At 43.5% G+C, this 18,432-nt stretch overlaps 1 protein-coding gene across 1 annotated transcript; it reads right to left on the minus strand.

Moving 5' to 3' along the window:
- Positions 1-2,373: 2,373 nt before the first annotated feature.
- On the minus strand, positions 2,374-17,577 carry LOC139472974 (uncharacterized). Its single transcript, XM_071255463.1, has 4 exons — positions 17,542-17,577; positions 7,814-8,185; positions 7,023-7,154; positions 2,374-2,639 (listed from the first exon to the last, which is right to left on the minus strand). Exons 2-4 carry the CDS (start codon positions 8,133-8,135, stop codon positions 2,374-2,376), a joined length of 720 nt encoding a protein of 239 aa, XP_071111564.1. The 5' UTR covers positions 8,136-8,185; positions 17,542-17,577.
- Positions 17,578-18,432: the final 855 nt, after the last annotated feature.

The raw sequence follows: 18,432 nt of genomic DNA on the forward strand, positions 1-18,432 counted from the left end.
AATAGCCAAGTCTTCATTCTCTCTTTGTGTGTATGTGTGTTGGATGTTTTTTTCTTTGTTTATTTGTTGTTTACGCCGCACTCAGCAATATTCCAGGTTTATGATGGCGGTCTGCAAGTAATAAGTTTTGACCAAACAATTCAGTGATTGACATGATGCGCCTCGATCTGCACAGTTGGGAAACCTGACATGCATCATACAAGTCAGCGAGCCTGACCTCCCGATCCCTAAGTCGCCTCTTACCAAAGGCATTGTCACCTTTTACGCTAAGCATGGGTTGCTGAAGACCCATTCTACCCCCGATCTTCACGGGTCTTGGAGGGATAGTGTTGTGGTGGTCCAGGCCATGGGGGGATACATGCGTCCCTCAAATGTGCCGGAATCCAACAATGGTGGTTTCATTATGATGCTTGGTTTACCTGACCGCCTCTAGTGGTCTAGTGGTAGAGGTTCGGGGCTCCATTTCTAGCCGCGTCATATAAAATACGCTAAAAGAAGGTATGTCTTGTTACCCTGTCTGGCGCTTGGTACGAAAGGGCTAAAACAAGGACTGGTCGGCTCGGAGTCGGTATACTGTGTTTGACTGGGGTATCCATGTTAAACTGGATCATGGTATCTCCGAAGGCTGGCTCTATAAAATAAGCGGTAGTCCGTACTCGAAGTCAGGACCTTCTACTCTCCAGGCGGAAGTTCTACCACTAGACCATAGAGGCCGTCAGATAAAACCTGAATGACCTGGGTGTAGGGGTCTCACGATCACCACCCCCAAGCTACCCCTCCAACAGACCCGTGAAGATCCGTGCAGAGAATAGGTCTTCAACAACCCATACTTGCTGTAAAAGGAAACTATGTATGTCGGTCGCAAGAGGCGACTAACGGTATCGGGTGTTCAGGCTCGCTGACTTGGTTGATGCATGACATCGTATCCCAATTTGCGTAGATCGATGCTCATAATGTCAATCGCTGGATTGTCTGGTCCAGACTTGATTATTTACAGACGCCGTCATAGCTGGAATATTGCTGAGTGTGACGTTAAACAACAAACACTCACAACCAACCAAACAAACAAAGCACCCGGCATGCAATTTAAGGACTTTTAAGTTAATCAGTGTACACAACTGTTAAAAGTAAAGCGTTCAAATAGAATGCAGGACCACGCGAGCTCATAAGTTTAGGGCTAAAACATTTATTGATTTTTCATTCTTTACAAGAAAATAGGACGAAAAATAAATGTCAACATTGACAACTGCGTTCTAATTTTAAACATTTCTTCATGACATCCAGCGTTCTGCACTGCAACATACAGAATACATCTGACCCACTTGCACAAAGCGATCTTAGCACTAAGACTATCGTAAGTCTATGTTAAAGAATGGGAGTTACGATCATCTTAAGGGGCCGTCACACCATGACGTTCTGGTCAACGTTCTCTGAACATTTCAATCGTTCAATTTTTGAGCGTTCTAGAATGAGGATGACACATCTGGCGTGTGATTAACGTGTGCCTAACGCATGACTAGCGTGTGTCTAACGCACGAGAAACGTGTAACAGCGACCAAGTAAGATACCCCTGAAAACCATTAGCGTGAGCTAACGTGCCACTGGCGCGCCACGAACGATTTGTCAACGTTAGACGAGCGTGTTGAGCGTGTGACTAACGTGTGAATAACGACAGAATAGCGTCTTGCTGGCGTGTTATTTTTACGGTGCGCTAGGGGACCGTTCAGCGGTCGTTGACAGGTCGCCAGTGAGTCGTTCAATGCAAAGCAAACGATTAGTAACGCTAGAGTAACGACTGACTAACGATAGTCGAGCGCGTGCAACGCTCGGCGAACGTTAGTAAAACGTTCCACGAACGTTCTTAAACGTTCTTCAGCGTTTAAAATTAAACGTTGAAGAACGCTGGTCTCAGTTTGAACTTTTGTGCATGTTCAAAACTTTTTTTCCGGACCAGCGTTCTCCGCCGATTCACGGCGATCACCGACGTTCACTAGCGTTCACACAACGCTCTTCTGGCGCTATCCCAGCGACCATGGGCGACTACCAACGTTTCCTCAAACGTCATAGAACGCTGACCAGAACGTCATGGTGTGACGGCCCCATTAGCGCTAACAAACAGAATACCTCTGACCCACTTGCACAAAGCGATCTTAGCGCTAAGACTATCGTAAGTCTATGTTAAAGAACGGGAGTTACGATCACCTTAGCGCTAAGATCGCTTTGTGCAAGTGGACCCTGGACACTGCACTAGCCGCCATTGTACAAAGCGATCTCAGCGTGAAGGCGATCTACTCCCCTAACTCCCATACCTTGACATAGACTTACGACAGTCGTAGCGTTAGGTTTGTTTTGTACGACACCTGTCTCCAGCCTTCAGAGGGCACAGTTTCTGTGATACATCACGTATCCGTACGCCGCAGTGTCGCGGTCGGTGGCGGCGACGTCGAACCACGTGGCGTGGGTGAGGGTGCAGAAGCCGTCAGCGGGGTAACGCTCCACAGTGAGACACAGATACCCTGACTCGGACGTACACAAACCCAGACACGCCTCCTCGCTGTAGCCCCAGTCGCGGAAGGTGTTGGTGTCCCGCAGACCACGCTCGATGTAGGCGGTGAAGTCGGTGCCGTACCTTGAACAATCTGGAATGAGTGAGTGAGTTGGGTTTAACTCTGTGTTGAACAGTATTTGAGTTATATCAAACCGTGTCATCTTGATCGGGGGTAATGAAATATACACACAATGTGATGAAATATACACAAAATGCGATGGAATATAAACACAATGTGATGGAATATACACACATTGTGATGAAATATACACACAATGTGATGAAATATACACAAAAATGCGATGGAATATAAACACAATGTGATGGAATACACACACAATTTGATGAAATATACACACAATGTGATGGAATATACACACAATGTGATGAAATATACACACAATATGAGTGAGTGAGTGGGTTTGGTTTAACGTCGATTTTAACATTATTCCAGTTATATCACGGCGTGTCATCTTGATTTTGGAGGAAAGCCCGAAGTGATGCAGGTCTCAGACGTTTACCACTTTGGTGAAACCCACGAGCACGGGTATGGTGCTGACAAACCTAGAAACATAATCGGGGTGAACCGGGATTCGAACCGAAAATCAATCACATGTTTCTGGCGTGTCCAGGGGACGCAACTCTGCACAGCGAATCGCGGCACGACTGGGTCACCCGTGCCCCCACACACAATGTGATGGAACATACACACAAAGTGATGAAATATACAAACAATGTGATGGAAATATACACACAATGTGATGAAATATACACGTAATGTCATGGAATATACACACAATGTGATGAAATGTACACACATTGTGATGAAATATACACACAATGCATGATATGTGATGAAATGTACACATATTGTGATGAAATATACACATATTTTGATGAAATATACACAAATTGTGATGGGATATACACAGATTATGGTGAAATGTCTGGTGTATATATCAACCCCCCACTAAAAATATACGGAAGTTGGAAAGGGAAAAGACATTTTGAGGCCTGACTGGCCGTTTTACCCAATAATGTGCTAAAAACGCCACCAAAAGACCCTGGTGACAGTGATTTGTTTGGTACACACAATATTGCTTAATTTGATAGTTCATATCATAATTCATAGGTCCCAGTTTTATAATGATATCAATGATCACAGTTACTTTTGTTGTGAACATGTCATGATATTCGTATATAGTAGTTGGGTGGTTGGTGTGTTGTTTAACGCCGCACTCAGCAATATTCCAGCTATATGACGGTGGTCTGTAAATAATCGAGTCTGAACCTGACAATCCAGTGATTGACATCATGAGCATCGATCCACGCAATTGGGATACGATGACATGCATCAACCAAGTCAGCAAACCTGACCACCCGATCCCGTTAGTCGCCTCTTACGACAAGCATCGTCGCCTTTTACGGCAAGGATTGGTTGCTGAAGACCTATTCTAACCCGGATCTTCGCGGGTCTCGAAAAACAATGTTTATTCCTAATACAAGATATTTACCATCCCCAAACACACAAGCGTGATAACCTCTCTATATACAGGACAACTTAATAAAACACGAGCCTCGTCTTCTACACAGTGACCTTGACAACTAAAACAGTATCTGTATCCGTCTGGATGTTCTCAAAGCGTCCAGTCTCTCGTCTTATGAGGGTTACACCACATTCGAAGTGGTGTTTGTAGGTTCGAAGTTTTCGATTTTCATCCTTATATCTTACATCTGAAAATATAATTTGTGATAGCATCGTCCAGACCTAGACCTAGACTGACATTATATAACCCATTGTGGGCCATTGTGCCTCTTTGAACAATCATACAAAATCACGGACATGTAACAGATGAACTGTTGAATATATGGCGCCACGTATGCGAGGGAGGGTCACTATTTTTCACATGAAGGTTATCTTTGTCTTTGGCCAGTGTCGCGACTCAGACTTTGTCAGGATTCAGGAAACAGGCATCTTCCCGAGGCAAGTGAGTTAACTGACCATAAAAGTCCAGTTTTCACCCTTGCTGAACTAGGCTGGTATTATGGAGTTACAATTTGGCTGGCCTTACGAGTCTATGCATAGTCCAATCAAAATCGCGCAACGAAATCGAAATCCGGTTCGTAAACTGTCATGCCTAGTTCGGTCGACTTTCATGTTTTTAAGCATTGTGCTCACGTGATGTGAGGCACTTCGCGATGTAAGACTCGTTTTATTACAATATAGATCTTGATTATCGATCAGATCGTTTTGGCCGGGCGCCACCGTTTTGTTTGAAACAAATGCAAGTGATACGAGACCTGGAATCTGATTGGTCAATAGGAGAGGCATAGAAAGGACATAACCCGTAATAGCCACTGGTGGCGCTACGATCGAGCCCAGGAATTCCAGCCTTGTTCGGCAAGGGTGGAAACTGGACTTTTAAAGTCAGTTAACTCCCTTGCCTCGGGAAGATGGGAAACTGGTAGCTACAGGGGGTCGTATATGATCAAGCGTGTATGAGGTATATTTTCAACACGTCATAAAGCACATACAGTCGGCATCTCTCCTGAGAAACGACCCGGAACGATAAAGATTTCACCCAGCTTCTGACGCCTGATCAGATACGACCCGGTTCATCATCATTTATGAGACTTTACGTCGTTTTGAAGAACATCCAGCTTATTATGTTGAGCGATTTTTGACCATATGAGCCCTGTGTTCATCTCCATCCACCAGACTAAACAAAAGTCAAACCAGTGGAAACAGCCTCTGAGATGGAAGAAGAAGGCCGTTCCATCAGCTGGCAAGGTGGCTTCCGCTTTCTGGAAACTACCTTCCGAAAGTTGTCAGTATTATACTGATATGTTTAGGCAACTGCATAAGAGTATCATGGCTAAACTCATATCATTAGATTGAGAAAATTTCACGCATGTCAACAATCCCAAAGCTTGTAAGACAGGTTTAGAAGATGCTGAGAACCATGATTTAGAATATATATGGAGAAATAGCAGCCAGCAGGATACAACATGAACATGGTGAGAAAACGATCTAAGACAATAGGCAAGACCTGATACTTCTTGTTTCACAAGATAAAGCAAGTTTAACAGACCCGTGAAGATTCGGGTTGGAATTGGTTTTCAGCAACCCGTACTTGTTGTAAGAGGCGACGAACTGGATCAGGTGGTCAGGCTCGCTGATTTGGTTGATGCAGTCATCGTATCCAAATTACGTAGATCGTTGCTCATGATGTCAATCTCTGGATTGTCTGGCCAAGACTCGATTATTTACATACCGCCGTCATTTTGCTGGAAGATTGCTGAGTGCGACGTTAAACAAACAAACAAACAAGTTCCATTTGACACATAAATCTTGCCTCTCACTGTGACATTTGTAAGTGCTCTTTGTACATAACAAAATACAAGTAACTAGAAAGTAAATACACCACTGAGTTCTTAATATATATCATGTTAAATCAGTAAAAACATAGAAACAATATTAGACAAGAATGGTGTTGACAATGAAAATACATGTACGAGTGATTCTACAACGAAATTAATTAATTCTCAAAGGGGAAAATCAAATCTTTTCTCATCATTTCCTTAAAAAAGTAAGAAAGTGAAAACTAAAAAAAAAGTAAAATATCTCTATGTTGAAGGAACAAATAAGGAAAATTGTCAGACTATAAAAGAAACACACTTCTGTGATCTATCTAAACATACACTGGAATTCAATGGTATGAAATACCGTCTAGATATTTGTATCACTGGGAACACCGAAATTACACAGGTTTACCTTAAGAATCTTGAAGAATGATGAAGGGATGGGGAACCAATACTGGTGGAACAAACAGTTTCATGAGCAACCTCTCAATGAAACCAGCGACATAGAAGACAAACTCAACACACCAGAATTGTGTAATTCATGTCGATATTCCAGCAACTCCAGGCTTTCATGCCTACATTTCACAACTTTTGAGGTACAATCAAGCTTGCTCTTTCAACGAAATGTCACGAAAATTTACGACTCTTGCTCAAACGTCGTTTGATGAAGGTTAGTACATTGGGGTCTCAGAAAAGATTTTAAACTTTTTTGTGGTAGATATGTGGAGGACATTTCTGAACTGATGTCCGTTGCAATTCCCTATTTTTGACTTTTATTTGTAATTATGAATTTGCCTTTGCATGTGTTTTTGATGGTGGCACCGGTGGGGCAGGTTACGCCCACTCTTTTTGCGAACACACGGTATCGTATCTATTTGATGGTGATTCATAAATTGTTGGTAGGTAATTTGCCCAAAATATATTGTCTAGTAATAATTATACTTCAGACTGTTAAAAAAAGAAGCCATTGTCTGCCACAAAACTGACATCGGTAAGGTCTATTTCTGAACAAGAAATTAAGGGCACTACCACACCCAAACACCCACCACCACCCCGACCCCCACCCCTCGAAATTGACACATGGAGGACACGGAACTTAGGCGATGCTTACGTCGGACGCAGCCCCTGTCGTTGACAGAGAAGCTGTAGCCAATCTCGCAGTCACAGACACCAGCGTTGCAGGTACTAGTGGGTGTTTTACAGTCAGCGTTGGAACCACATGGGTAACCGATGTATCCAATGGCTGAAAGCGGGAAGACAGTTGAAATGGAGCATTCCTATGGAATTATGTATGTTGTATTATTTAAGGTCACTCGAACAGGATATCACTTACATGTTGGCCCTTTGATGGATGTGGAAAGCCAAGCGTCATCCACGTGGTGGACAATTACGCCTTTGATGAAACCCGCGAGAACAGATATGGAACAAAGAGTCTGACCAGGGCTCCACTATCTATATAACTATCATTTAGCTGGGATATTGCTGAGTGGAGCGTTAAACAACAAGCATACAATTAACGCAACACCATATGACAACACCAGAATTGTGCTGTGCAGAAGACGTTATTTGCACTTTCTAGGACTGTCAATTGATTCGCACTCCCTTGGACTGTTAATTGACCCGAAACTCGGGATAGAACAGGTCTTCAGCAACCCATGCTTGTCGTAGGAGGCGACTAACGGGATCGGGTGGTCATGCTCACTGAATTGGTTAATGCATGTCATCGATCCCAATTGCGTGGATCAATGCTTATGATGTCAGTCACTGGATTGTCTGTCCAGACTCAAATATTTACAGACCGCCGTCATATAGCTGGAATATTGCTGAGTTCGGCGTTAAACAACAAACAAACAAACATAAATTCTACCAATTCCAGGTAACTACTGAACGTTTAATACTCACCCCTGGAAAGGTAGAACAGTTCTGTTCCAGACGATAATGGCGCATCACTGGGCTTGGAGAAACATACTCCGTGGATACGACATCCGCTGTTCGCCTTCTTGAAGGTGAAGCTGACGCAGCGCTCATCCCGCAGACAATGCAGTAGGCACATCACTTTGCTTCCTTGGGTGGAGCTCGAGATGAGGAACCGGGACAGCAGCCTGTTGCTGAAGCTGTTCTGGCGCATAGCGTACTCAGCGATGACCGTCTGGCTGCTTGACGTGTAGATCAGTCTGGCTATTGTGTCAATAAGGAGCAGAAAGGATGGGATGTGCCTTGGCATTGTGGAACCGGAGACTACCTTCTTCCACGTCTTGACGAAAAAGCCACGCTCTGAAATTAAATCTTCACTGTCAGCAGGCTGGTGGTCACTGTTCAAAAGTGAAACGTCACAATGGGATGTTTGGATACGTCATCATGTCAGATTACTTGTATGAACTAAACACTAATGCTAAAAGAAACCCAAAAAACAAAACCAAAAAAAAACAAAAAAAGTCTAGATTACTGCAGTATCTGAAAATGAAGAGAGTCACTGGGCTCCCTTTTATTATATTTTTATTAAGATAACTGAACAACTGTTTTTTTCTGTACGATATGTTCATTTCAGAGACTAGATGTTAGTCTAGGATCGGGTGGTCAGGCTCGCTGACTTTGTTGATGCATGTCATCGTATTCCAATTGAGTGGATCGATGCTCATGGTGTCAAGCCCAGACTCGATTATTAGCTGGGATATTTCTGAGTGCTGCGTTAAACCAAAAAAAAACAACCCCCCAAAAAACAAACAAAAGAAACGATAAACAAAACAAAGACTGAATTACAGTAACTGTTTTCTCAATAAACTAACGGGCAAAAGAAACGATGCCAAATTTTAGAATGTCCAAACTTTCAACCTCTCAACTGTGTGCGGTCTGTGTGCGGTCTGTGGTGGCAACTGTGTGCGGTCTGTGGTGGCAACTGTGTGCGGTCTGTAGTGGCAACTGTGTGCGGTCTGTGGTGGCAACTGTGTGCGGTCTGTGGTGGCAACTGTGTGCGGTCTGTGGTGGCAACTGTGTGCGGTCGGTGGTTGCAACTGTGTGCGGTCTGTGGTGGCAACTGTGTGCGGTCGGTGGTTGCAACTGTGTGCGGTCTGTGGTGGCAACTGTGTGCGGTCGGTGGTTGCAACTGTGTGCGGTCGGTGGTGGCAACTGTGTGCGGTCTGTGACATTTCGTAAGCCAATCTGCATCATACCGATAACCCCACCTCTCTAATCACGTGATGATTGCTGTGATTTGTGTGACCTCAGATGCCAAATGTTAATGTCACAGTGATTTAGTCCCGTTTACCGATTAGAGATGGCTCTGCATTTGAATTACATTTGTTATGGTTTAAAACAATTTCTTACATATATGAGTAACCGAATTATTTTTTTCACAATGGGTCATGTAGGCTGCGTTTGGTTGAAACATATCAAAATGTACTTTAATATTATGCAGCAGTTGGTTGAAAGTTTGGAACAAGTACTGTCAGTGTTGCTCTGACGATCAGAAACGAATACTGTCAGCGTTGCTCTGGTGATCAGAAACAAGTACTGTCCGTGTTGCTCTGGCGATCAGAAACAAGTACTGTCCGTGTTGCTCTGGCGATCAGAAACAAGTACTGTCAGTGTTGCTCTGATGATCAAAAACAAGAACTGTCAGTACTGCTCTGACAATCAGAAACAAGGACTGTCAGTGTTGCTCTGACATTCAGAAACTTCTCGTCTGAGGCGGACGGTGTTGCCAGGTTCGCTGACTTGGTTCATTGCGAGAAGGACGCTGCACATGATATTGGTCACCGGTTTGTCTTTCCGAACTTGAGCTGGAACATTGCCGAGAGAGGAATATTTGCTAGTGAGACGTTAACAAACCGACGTCATATAGCTGGGATATTGCCAAGCGAGACGTTACACAAGCCGACGTCCTATAGCTGGAATATTGCCCAGCGAGGCGTTACACAAGCTGACGTCATATAGCTGGGATATTGCCTAGTGAGACGTTACACAAGCCGATGGCATATAGCTTGAATATTGCCCAGCGAGGTGTTACACAAGCTGACGTCATATAGCTGGGATATTGCCTATTGAGACGTTAATCAAACCGACGTCATATAGCTGGAATATTGCCTAGTGAGACGTTACACAAACCGACGTCATATAGCTGGAATATTGCCTAGTGAGACGTTACACAAGCCGACGTCATATAGCTGGAATATTGCCTAGTGAGATGTTACACAAGCCGACGTCATATAGCTGGAATATTGTCTAGTGAGACGTTACACAAGCCGACGTCATATAGCTGGAATATTGCCAGGCGAAGCGTTACACAAGCCGACGTCCTATAGCTGGAATATTGCCAAGCGAGACGTTATACAAGCCGACGTCATATAGCTGAAATATTGCCTAGTGAGACGTTAAACAAGCCGATGGCATATAGCTTGAATATTGCCCAGCGAGGTGTTACACAAGCTGACGTCATATAGCTGGAATATTGCCTAGTGAGACGTTACACAAGCCGACATCATATAGCTGGAATATTGCCTAGTGAGAAGTTACACAAGCCGACGTCATATAGCTGGAATATTACCTCTTGAAACGTTAATCAAACCAATGGCATATAGCTGGAATATTGCCTAGTGAGACGTTACACAAGCCGACGTCCTATAGCTGGAATATTGCCTAGTGAGACGTTAAACAAGCCGATGTCATATAGCTGGAATATTGCCTAGTGAGACGTTAAACAAGCCGACGTCATATAGCTGGAATATTGCCTAGTGAGACGTTACACAAGCCGACGTCATATAGCTGGAATATTGCCTAGTGAGACGTTAAACAAGCCGACGTCATATAGCTGGAATATTGCCAGGCAAAGCGTTACACGAGCCGACGTCATATAGCTGGAATATTGCCAAGCGAAGCGTTACACAAGCCGACGTCATATAGCTGGAATATTGTCAAGCGAGACGTTACACAAGCCGACGTCATATAGCTGGAATATTGCCCAGCGAGGCGTTACACAAGCCGACGTCATATAGCTGGAATATTGTCTAGTGAGACGTTAAACAAGCCGACGTCATATAGCTGGAATATTGCCATGCGAAGCGTTACACAAGCCGACGTCATATAGCTGGAATATTGCCCAGCGAGAAGTTAAACAAGCCGACGTCATATAGCTAGAATATTGCCAGGCGAAGCGTTACACAAGCCGACGTCATATAGCTGGAATATTGCCCAGCGAGACGTGACACAAGCCGACGTCATACAGCTTGAATATTGCCTAGTGAGACGTTACAAAAGCCGACGTCACATAGCTGGAATATTGCCAGGCGAAGCGTTACACGAGCCGACGTCATATAGCTGTAATATTGCCAAGCGAGGCGTTACACAAGCCGACGTCATATAGCTTGAATATTGCCAAGCGAAGCGTTACACAAGCCGACGTCATATAGCTTGAATATTGCCCAGCGAGGCGTTACACAAGCCGATGTCGACAAACCTCACCTTACCTTAAAAATGTGACGATCAGGCCAGCATTCAACAGAACAGGTTCCTCTGAGTCTTGATCATCTAACAATGACCGTGTATACAACCATCCCCTGTAGCCATAACCGTAGGCATTAGGTCATGGGGGAGCTATTTGAAATGGTTTTGTAAAATAAATAAACAAGTTCCAAACGACGCTGAAAAACATTCATACATATAAAATTAACACAATTTCCATCTCACCTGGAATCCTTTGCTAAATCTTTGGCTATCAGAAAATAATTATCAATAAAGACCTCAGTCTATTTATTCTGAGAAAAAAATAATTATCAAAGTTATCAAGTACACGTTCAACAATGACTCCACCTCGCCTCGGGGACAGGCAATGAGAGCGCAGGCCAATGAATGTTTAATGTTCTTGTTTCTTGAAGAATGTGCCTTGAAGTACATGCATGTATGAAGGTCGTGAAATATTGAAGTAACATACTAATTGCGGTTGTTTTCACCTTGCACATGCATCTTTTTAATCAACATAAATTTTAAAAGCAAGAATAATAAATTTTCGGGGATTATGAAACGTATGCCATGTTGCTGCATGTAAATAAAGTGTACATGTACTTTTACACTGATAAAAAGTCACAAAGCTTTTTATTGAGTTCATATCGATGATTCGCTTTCTTGGGAAACTGAAAAGCAGTTTTCACTTGCAAAGTCATAAACGTTGTCACGGGATTATTGGACAAGTTTATTATTTATGTCGTTTTCACAATTCATTCAGTCATAGATTCAGGATTTTTACTGCCGTCCTTGATAGGACCATTCCCGATTAAAATTTGTCAAAGGTTTTGTCAAGATCCTGTGATTCGTGGCGGGAAATTCACAAACAATCAGATATTGTTCAGGAAGCGTCCCGATTCAGCCGTTTCCAGTCGAATTCGTCCCGATTCTCAATCCGAATGTGATCCGACTTGTATCTTACGCATGGTAAAAACCGACCAAATCTGTCCCGACAGCGTCCCGATTCTCCCGAATGCGATCCGACACACACACACACACAAGTCGATTTAATATTATACATACAGATATGAAATTTGGGAGCTCAATAGTCACATGTTGTCGTACAAAGGCATTGAAAACTGTTCATTGTCATGTCACATAAGGCCACAAGGTTGCGCATCTTCTCGGCACTGGCTGGATAGGTGTACGAATTCTGTCCTGCGGAATTCTGCGCCATTAAGCTTGTAACGCATTGGCCAGTTGTGGGAGTGTCTGCGGCGTGTTCTGACGTTGACGTACCCATCGATCGAGTTCATCCAAGAGGTGTTCGATTGGGTTGACATCTGGAGATCTCGACGGCCAGGGCAAGTCGTTGATGGTGACATTATGGTGGTAGACTACCGAGACACGAGTTGTGTGCGCTGGAGCGTTGACCTGTTAAAATAGTTACATCTGGTAGTCAATGATTGGAAGAAGGTGAGGTTGAAGAATGTGATTCATGTAGCGATTTGCTGTCAAATTTGCTTGAACAACAACCTAGTCAGATCTCGAGGTGTAGGATATGGCCTCCGCACCATGACACTACCGAAATTGTCGAATTCACGTACACAATGTGCGTGAAAAAGCTCGTTTCGACGACAATAAACACGTTGTTTTCCATTTCGCCGGTAAAGAAGAAATTGTGATTCCTCGCTAAACCACGCTCGTCTCCAGTTTCTTCAAATTCCAAAGCTGTGAGGTATGGCACCAACGCAAGCGTCGCTGTCGGTGGATCTGTTGCAAAACAGGGACAATAACTGGTCTTCTGGGTCGGATTCCAGCCTCGCGAAGATGGTTCCTGACAGTCTGGTCCGATATCCTCCTCAAACCAGGGATGCGTCCTGCAGTCTCCGTAGCTGTGGCATTGCGATGACGTAGGTGGAACAGTCGAATGTAGCGATCCTGTGCAGGGGTGGTAACTCTTGGTCGGCCGGTTCTCGGACGGTCTGCAGTGGAATTGAACAGTTACTGTGTGTACCGGTCCCAAAGGCGGCAAATGGTGCTGTGGTGGATGTTGAAGTGGCGTGCAACAGGAGACTGCGATTCCCCTCTTTGGATACGTCCTATGGCCATGTTCCGATCGGCAGCGCTGGGTCTCGGCATTTTCGAACTTGATAAATGTTGACAATTGAACGACAAATTATTAGTTTGTGCTTGCCTTTTTATAGCCACTACCACGAGTTACGAATCCCATAATTGCACGTGCATTTTGCTTTACTGTTTTTCTCCTTGACATTTTGGAACAAGTGTGAAAACAATGCCGTTTAAGACATTGCACATCGACAATGGCTGCGTTTTCAGGCCACCAGTATTTTCCAATAACATATATCCAATTTATGTCCCGGATTTTTTGTGTAGTCAGGTTCAATTAACTACATACTACCTGTGCGGTTTTTGTTGTTGCTAAAGTGTATTAGTGCAATCATTTTGGACACGACGCTAAACCCTATGTCACCTCACCTCAACGTGTAACTGGAAAACTGACAGATATATGTGCCACCTTAGCCGCTTTTCTAGTTGTGCCTTTTATAATGAAAATGTGGGTATGAGTGAGTCTTTATCCGATTCTTGTAACTTTCAGTCACATCACTGCAGGGAACACCAAAGACTGCATGGGCTTCACTTATTGTTCCCTGGTCTTCGACGTGTCTAGTCACCGCTTGGAGAATTTCACCATTATATTCATCAATAAATGCCTTAAAACATTGTACATTAATATAGCACCACATTCACTTAGTAAGTACGTATATAACTATACGATGTATCCTTGGGTAAGTGAGTTTGTTCGAAATTGTCCTCTGCTCACCCAGCAGTGAATGGGTACTCTGTAGGATGAGATGGTATTGTGGCAGTTAACCTTCTAGTGCCTCACAGTCAGCTTGTGCTGTATACTTCCTAGGAAGCTGAGAATGATAAACGCGTGTACACTGGTCCATTGACCCGTGTTATGAAACATTGTTATTATTCATATTCTTCTTCTTCTTATTATTATTATAATTATCTGTAGTAGTAGTAGTAGTAGTAGTAGTAGTAGCAGTAGTAGTATGACTAGTGTCCCTGGGGGGCGGTCGGGTAGCCTAGTGGTTAAAGCGTTCGCTCGTCACGCCAAAGACCCGGGTTCGATTCCCGACATGGGTACAATGTGTGAAGCCCATTTGTGGTGTCCCCCGCCGTGATATTGCTGGAATATTGCTAAAAGCGGCGTAAAACTATACTCACTCACTCACTAGTGTCCCTAGCCTTGTTTCACAAAGCGATCGTAGCCAAGGCGATCATAACTCCCATACTTAAACATAGACTGAAACAGTCGTAGCCGTGCGGTCGCTTTGTGAAACGGGAACCTGAGGTGAAATAGTACTCAATTAGAATTTAGTACCTTCAGTGAGTGAGTGAGTGAGTATGGTTTTACGCCGCTTTTAGCAATATTCCAGCAATATCGCGGCGGGGGACACCAGAAATGGGCTTCACACATTGTACCCATGTCGGGAATCGAACCCGGGTCTTCGGCGTGACGAGCGAACGCTTTAACCACTAGGCTACCCGACCGCCCAGTACCTTCAGACAATACGTAAACATAACCATTGGACGCCTTGTGAAACATTGAAGAATTGACAGTAATAGTTTTGTGTGTGTTCGTGGATGTGTTAATGTTAAAGCCGATGAGCACACTGGGTCTATTCTATTATCAGCCAATCAGGAATCAGTAGTCCTTGGTCAGCCAATCAAATGTTCCGGAACAATTTGCAATTGATACATTTTGTCATCGTGAACTCTTGAAGTTAGCATATATTGTGTTAATATTTGTTGTTGGAGTGCAGTGCGATTATGATAATCTACATATTGTTGTCTTTGTCATTAAATATACAACATACAAATGCCAACAGTGACAAGTCAAAATTATTCTCAGAATGTACGTTGTTTTCTGTCAGTCTAGGCTGATTCAGTTAGATTTTATCAAATAAAAAAATAAATATTCAAATGAGTGACTTACGGGTAGGGCTGGGACGGGTTACTCGGGTATTCGGGTTGGGTGGGTACTGAGTAGGACCCGGGGACCCACAGGACTACCCGAGACCCGTGGTTAGTCACGTGAAATATTGTTTAAAGACAAACATTATCTCGAACTCTATGTTTAAACTTCAAGTCACTAATGTTCACAGTTCTTCCTGACTACTACGCCCATTCCTTCTGATATTTATAGGGGGCACGGGTGGCCCAGTCGTCTAAGGCGCCGCGATTCGCTGTGCAGAGTTGCGTCCCTTTGGCACGCCAGAAACCTATGATTGTGGGTTCGAATCCCGGTTCGCCCCAATTATGTTTCTAGGTTTGTCAGCACCATACCCGTGCTCGTGGGTTTCACCGAAGTGGTAAACGTCTGAGACCTGCATCACTTCGGGCTTTCCTCCCACATTAAGCTGACACGCCGTGATATAACTGGAATAATGTTAAAAGCGGCGTTAAAACCCAACTCACTCACTCACTCACTCTGATATTTATATGTTTGAATAAAAATAAAACTTCAGTCAGTTCAAGTGTATTCACCAGATCGTTTTATACGTGTATCTAAACACATTTTGCCAGGGCTACGGTCAGACTTTTCTCATTTGGACAGTTTGTACCTTCCTCTTGAGACCTAAAGCTGGTATCCGGGTTGGGTCGGGTAATAGGGGGATGGGCACCCGGGGAGTAAATTTTGACTCGTCCCAGCCCTACCTTCGGGACTGAACAAATTTAACATTCTCAGTAAAGGGATCTTGGATTAGACTTTTGAGATAGAATATTTTATTTTTGAACTGCTTTTTCAATAATAACCCGTTTTTCTTTCCAATGAAATATTTTAAGGGTAACAGAACAAACCATTCAGGACATTAAGGGAATACTTAAAATGTGTGTGTGAAAAATCTGAATTTATAAAACACACTTTTTAAAAAAGATTCCAGTGCTGATGATGTTAACACCCATCCCTTGAATCCCGAATACTACTTTACACAAATCTGAAAATCATTTAGAAAAGGGTGCGATTTTATTTACTGACAAACTATCGATAAAATACAAAATATGAAGGGAATTATTTTTCTTTTTAGATTTTGAAGCTGCGTACCAAATACATTTTTTTTTGCGTACCGTGTACCACACTATGAATTCCGAATACACTGAGTCTCTAAACTGACCCTGAATCCCACGTTCCCACGGGAGGTTAACAGCCTAATGCCCCCCTTTCACTACGACCACGAATATCCCGAATCACTCCGAATCGGAAACTTTCGAAAATCGTGATAATTCGGCCAAATATGCAAACTTTTTGTGAGAATTGGTAGCAGGTGCGAAGCGGTTACGACAAACGTACGACGGAGTTACGAAAACTCGTGGCTAATTAGGTTGAAAAATATGAAGAATGCCAGGAATGGGTTAAGAAACATGTACGAATTACATAAGTCATGTACGGATCATGCACGCATTGTAAGAATCACCTACGACTAAGTTACGAATATGCCGAATGCATGTACGAATGCAGGACGATTGCAACGAATAATATACGAGTAGATAGCGAAAATCGGTACTTTTCCTGATACTTCGGCATGTTCTTGGGTCCCGAAAGGCTGGTCAACCCATCATTTCCACCAAAGAGGTTCAACGGAGAGCGCGTGTTGCTCTGGTCCTGGTCCTTGAGGAATCGTGTTGTTCTTACTTAATTCTTACATGATTCGTAGTTGACTCGGGACATCCGTGGCTGTTTCGGGATGTTTTCGGGTTGAGGACAAGAAATTTTGTGTGCCACGAATCGCTAAGAATAGTCAAGAATGCAAAAGAATCGATTACGAAGCTGTACGGAACATAACAATTAATTACGAAAGGATTACGATACAGCCACGAATTTGCAATTCGGGGACCCTTCCACGAAAGTTTTTGACAAACAAAAACTTTCTCGCCGATTCGACGAACTCCCGCGAACTGTACGAATGTTTGTGAATCAAATAAGATTCAATTAAGAACTTCAAGAAATGACTGAGATTTATCTACGAAAATTTACAATTCGGGGTGATTCGGGATATTCGTGGTCGTAGAGAAATGGGGACATAAGCACTGCACATCCCGACACAAAATATAGTGTGTCGTATGTATAGTTAGACTTTATAGCTGTTGAAAATATTTACCTTCCCGTGCATGAAAATAGTCTCTACTGAATTTTCTCCCTTGTGCTTCGCTGACGGATGATTGGTACAAATTTCACATACCCCTCTTGGAAATGCCGAATTTCTAATGTGTCATCGAAACAAGACGCATATCAAATGCGGTTTAGCGAACTTAACCGAGCATTTCCGATGGTAATGCAAGGGAGATCACTGTGGATGTGGTTATGTCGTTAGACTGGTTTGTCTGTCTTAGAGCGCTTGCGCTCCTCGTCGCAACACAGCCGCTAGAAGACGAAGGGCAGGGTACCAGTCTTGCTATGTCGTCTGCTACCTGTCAGGATGTCCGTGAAACTATTCGATACCCGGCCCATAGAATGAAAACGTTTTCTATGAACGAAAATTATGCCGGTAAGATAAATATTTTGTCAACCGGTTCCTCGGGGTACCGCAAATCATTGAATAGACGGTGGACGTCTATTTAGGCCCTACTAGTATTTCAGAGACGCCTTAGGTTTATACGCCCAGGCGTCTAGCCTGTTTATGACAGGCATCTACTGTTTGATTACGGTCAACACTATGAAGATATGAAACGTATGTATTTTGCATTTGTATGATAACGACTTTCGTTTCAAAATCACTTTTTGAGTACCTAAAGGAATAGCTATCATTTAAATAGTAAGAACATCCTCACCCCCCGGTACTCTGACATAGTTGGTTGGTTGGTTGGTTTGTCGTTTTACGCCGCACTCAGCAATATTCCAGCTATATGACGGCGGTCTGTAAATAATCGAGTCTGGACCAGACAATCCAGTGATTGATATCATGAGCATCGATCCTCACAATTGGGATCGATGACATGCATCAACCAAGTCAGCAAGCCTGACCATCCGATCCCGTTAGTCGCCTCTTACG

The sequence above is a fragment of the Haliotis cracherodii genome, unplaced genomic scaffold (assembly GCF_022045235.1).
Source record: "Haliotis cracherodii isolate W230 unplaced genomic scaffold, xgHalCrac1.p SCAF_26, whole genome shotgun sequence".
NCBI classification, from domain to species: Eukaryota; Metazoa; Mollusca; class Gastropoda; order Lepetellida; family Haliotidae; genus Haliotis; species Haliotis cracherodii.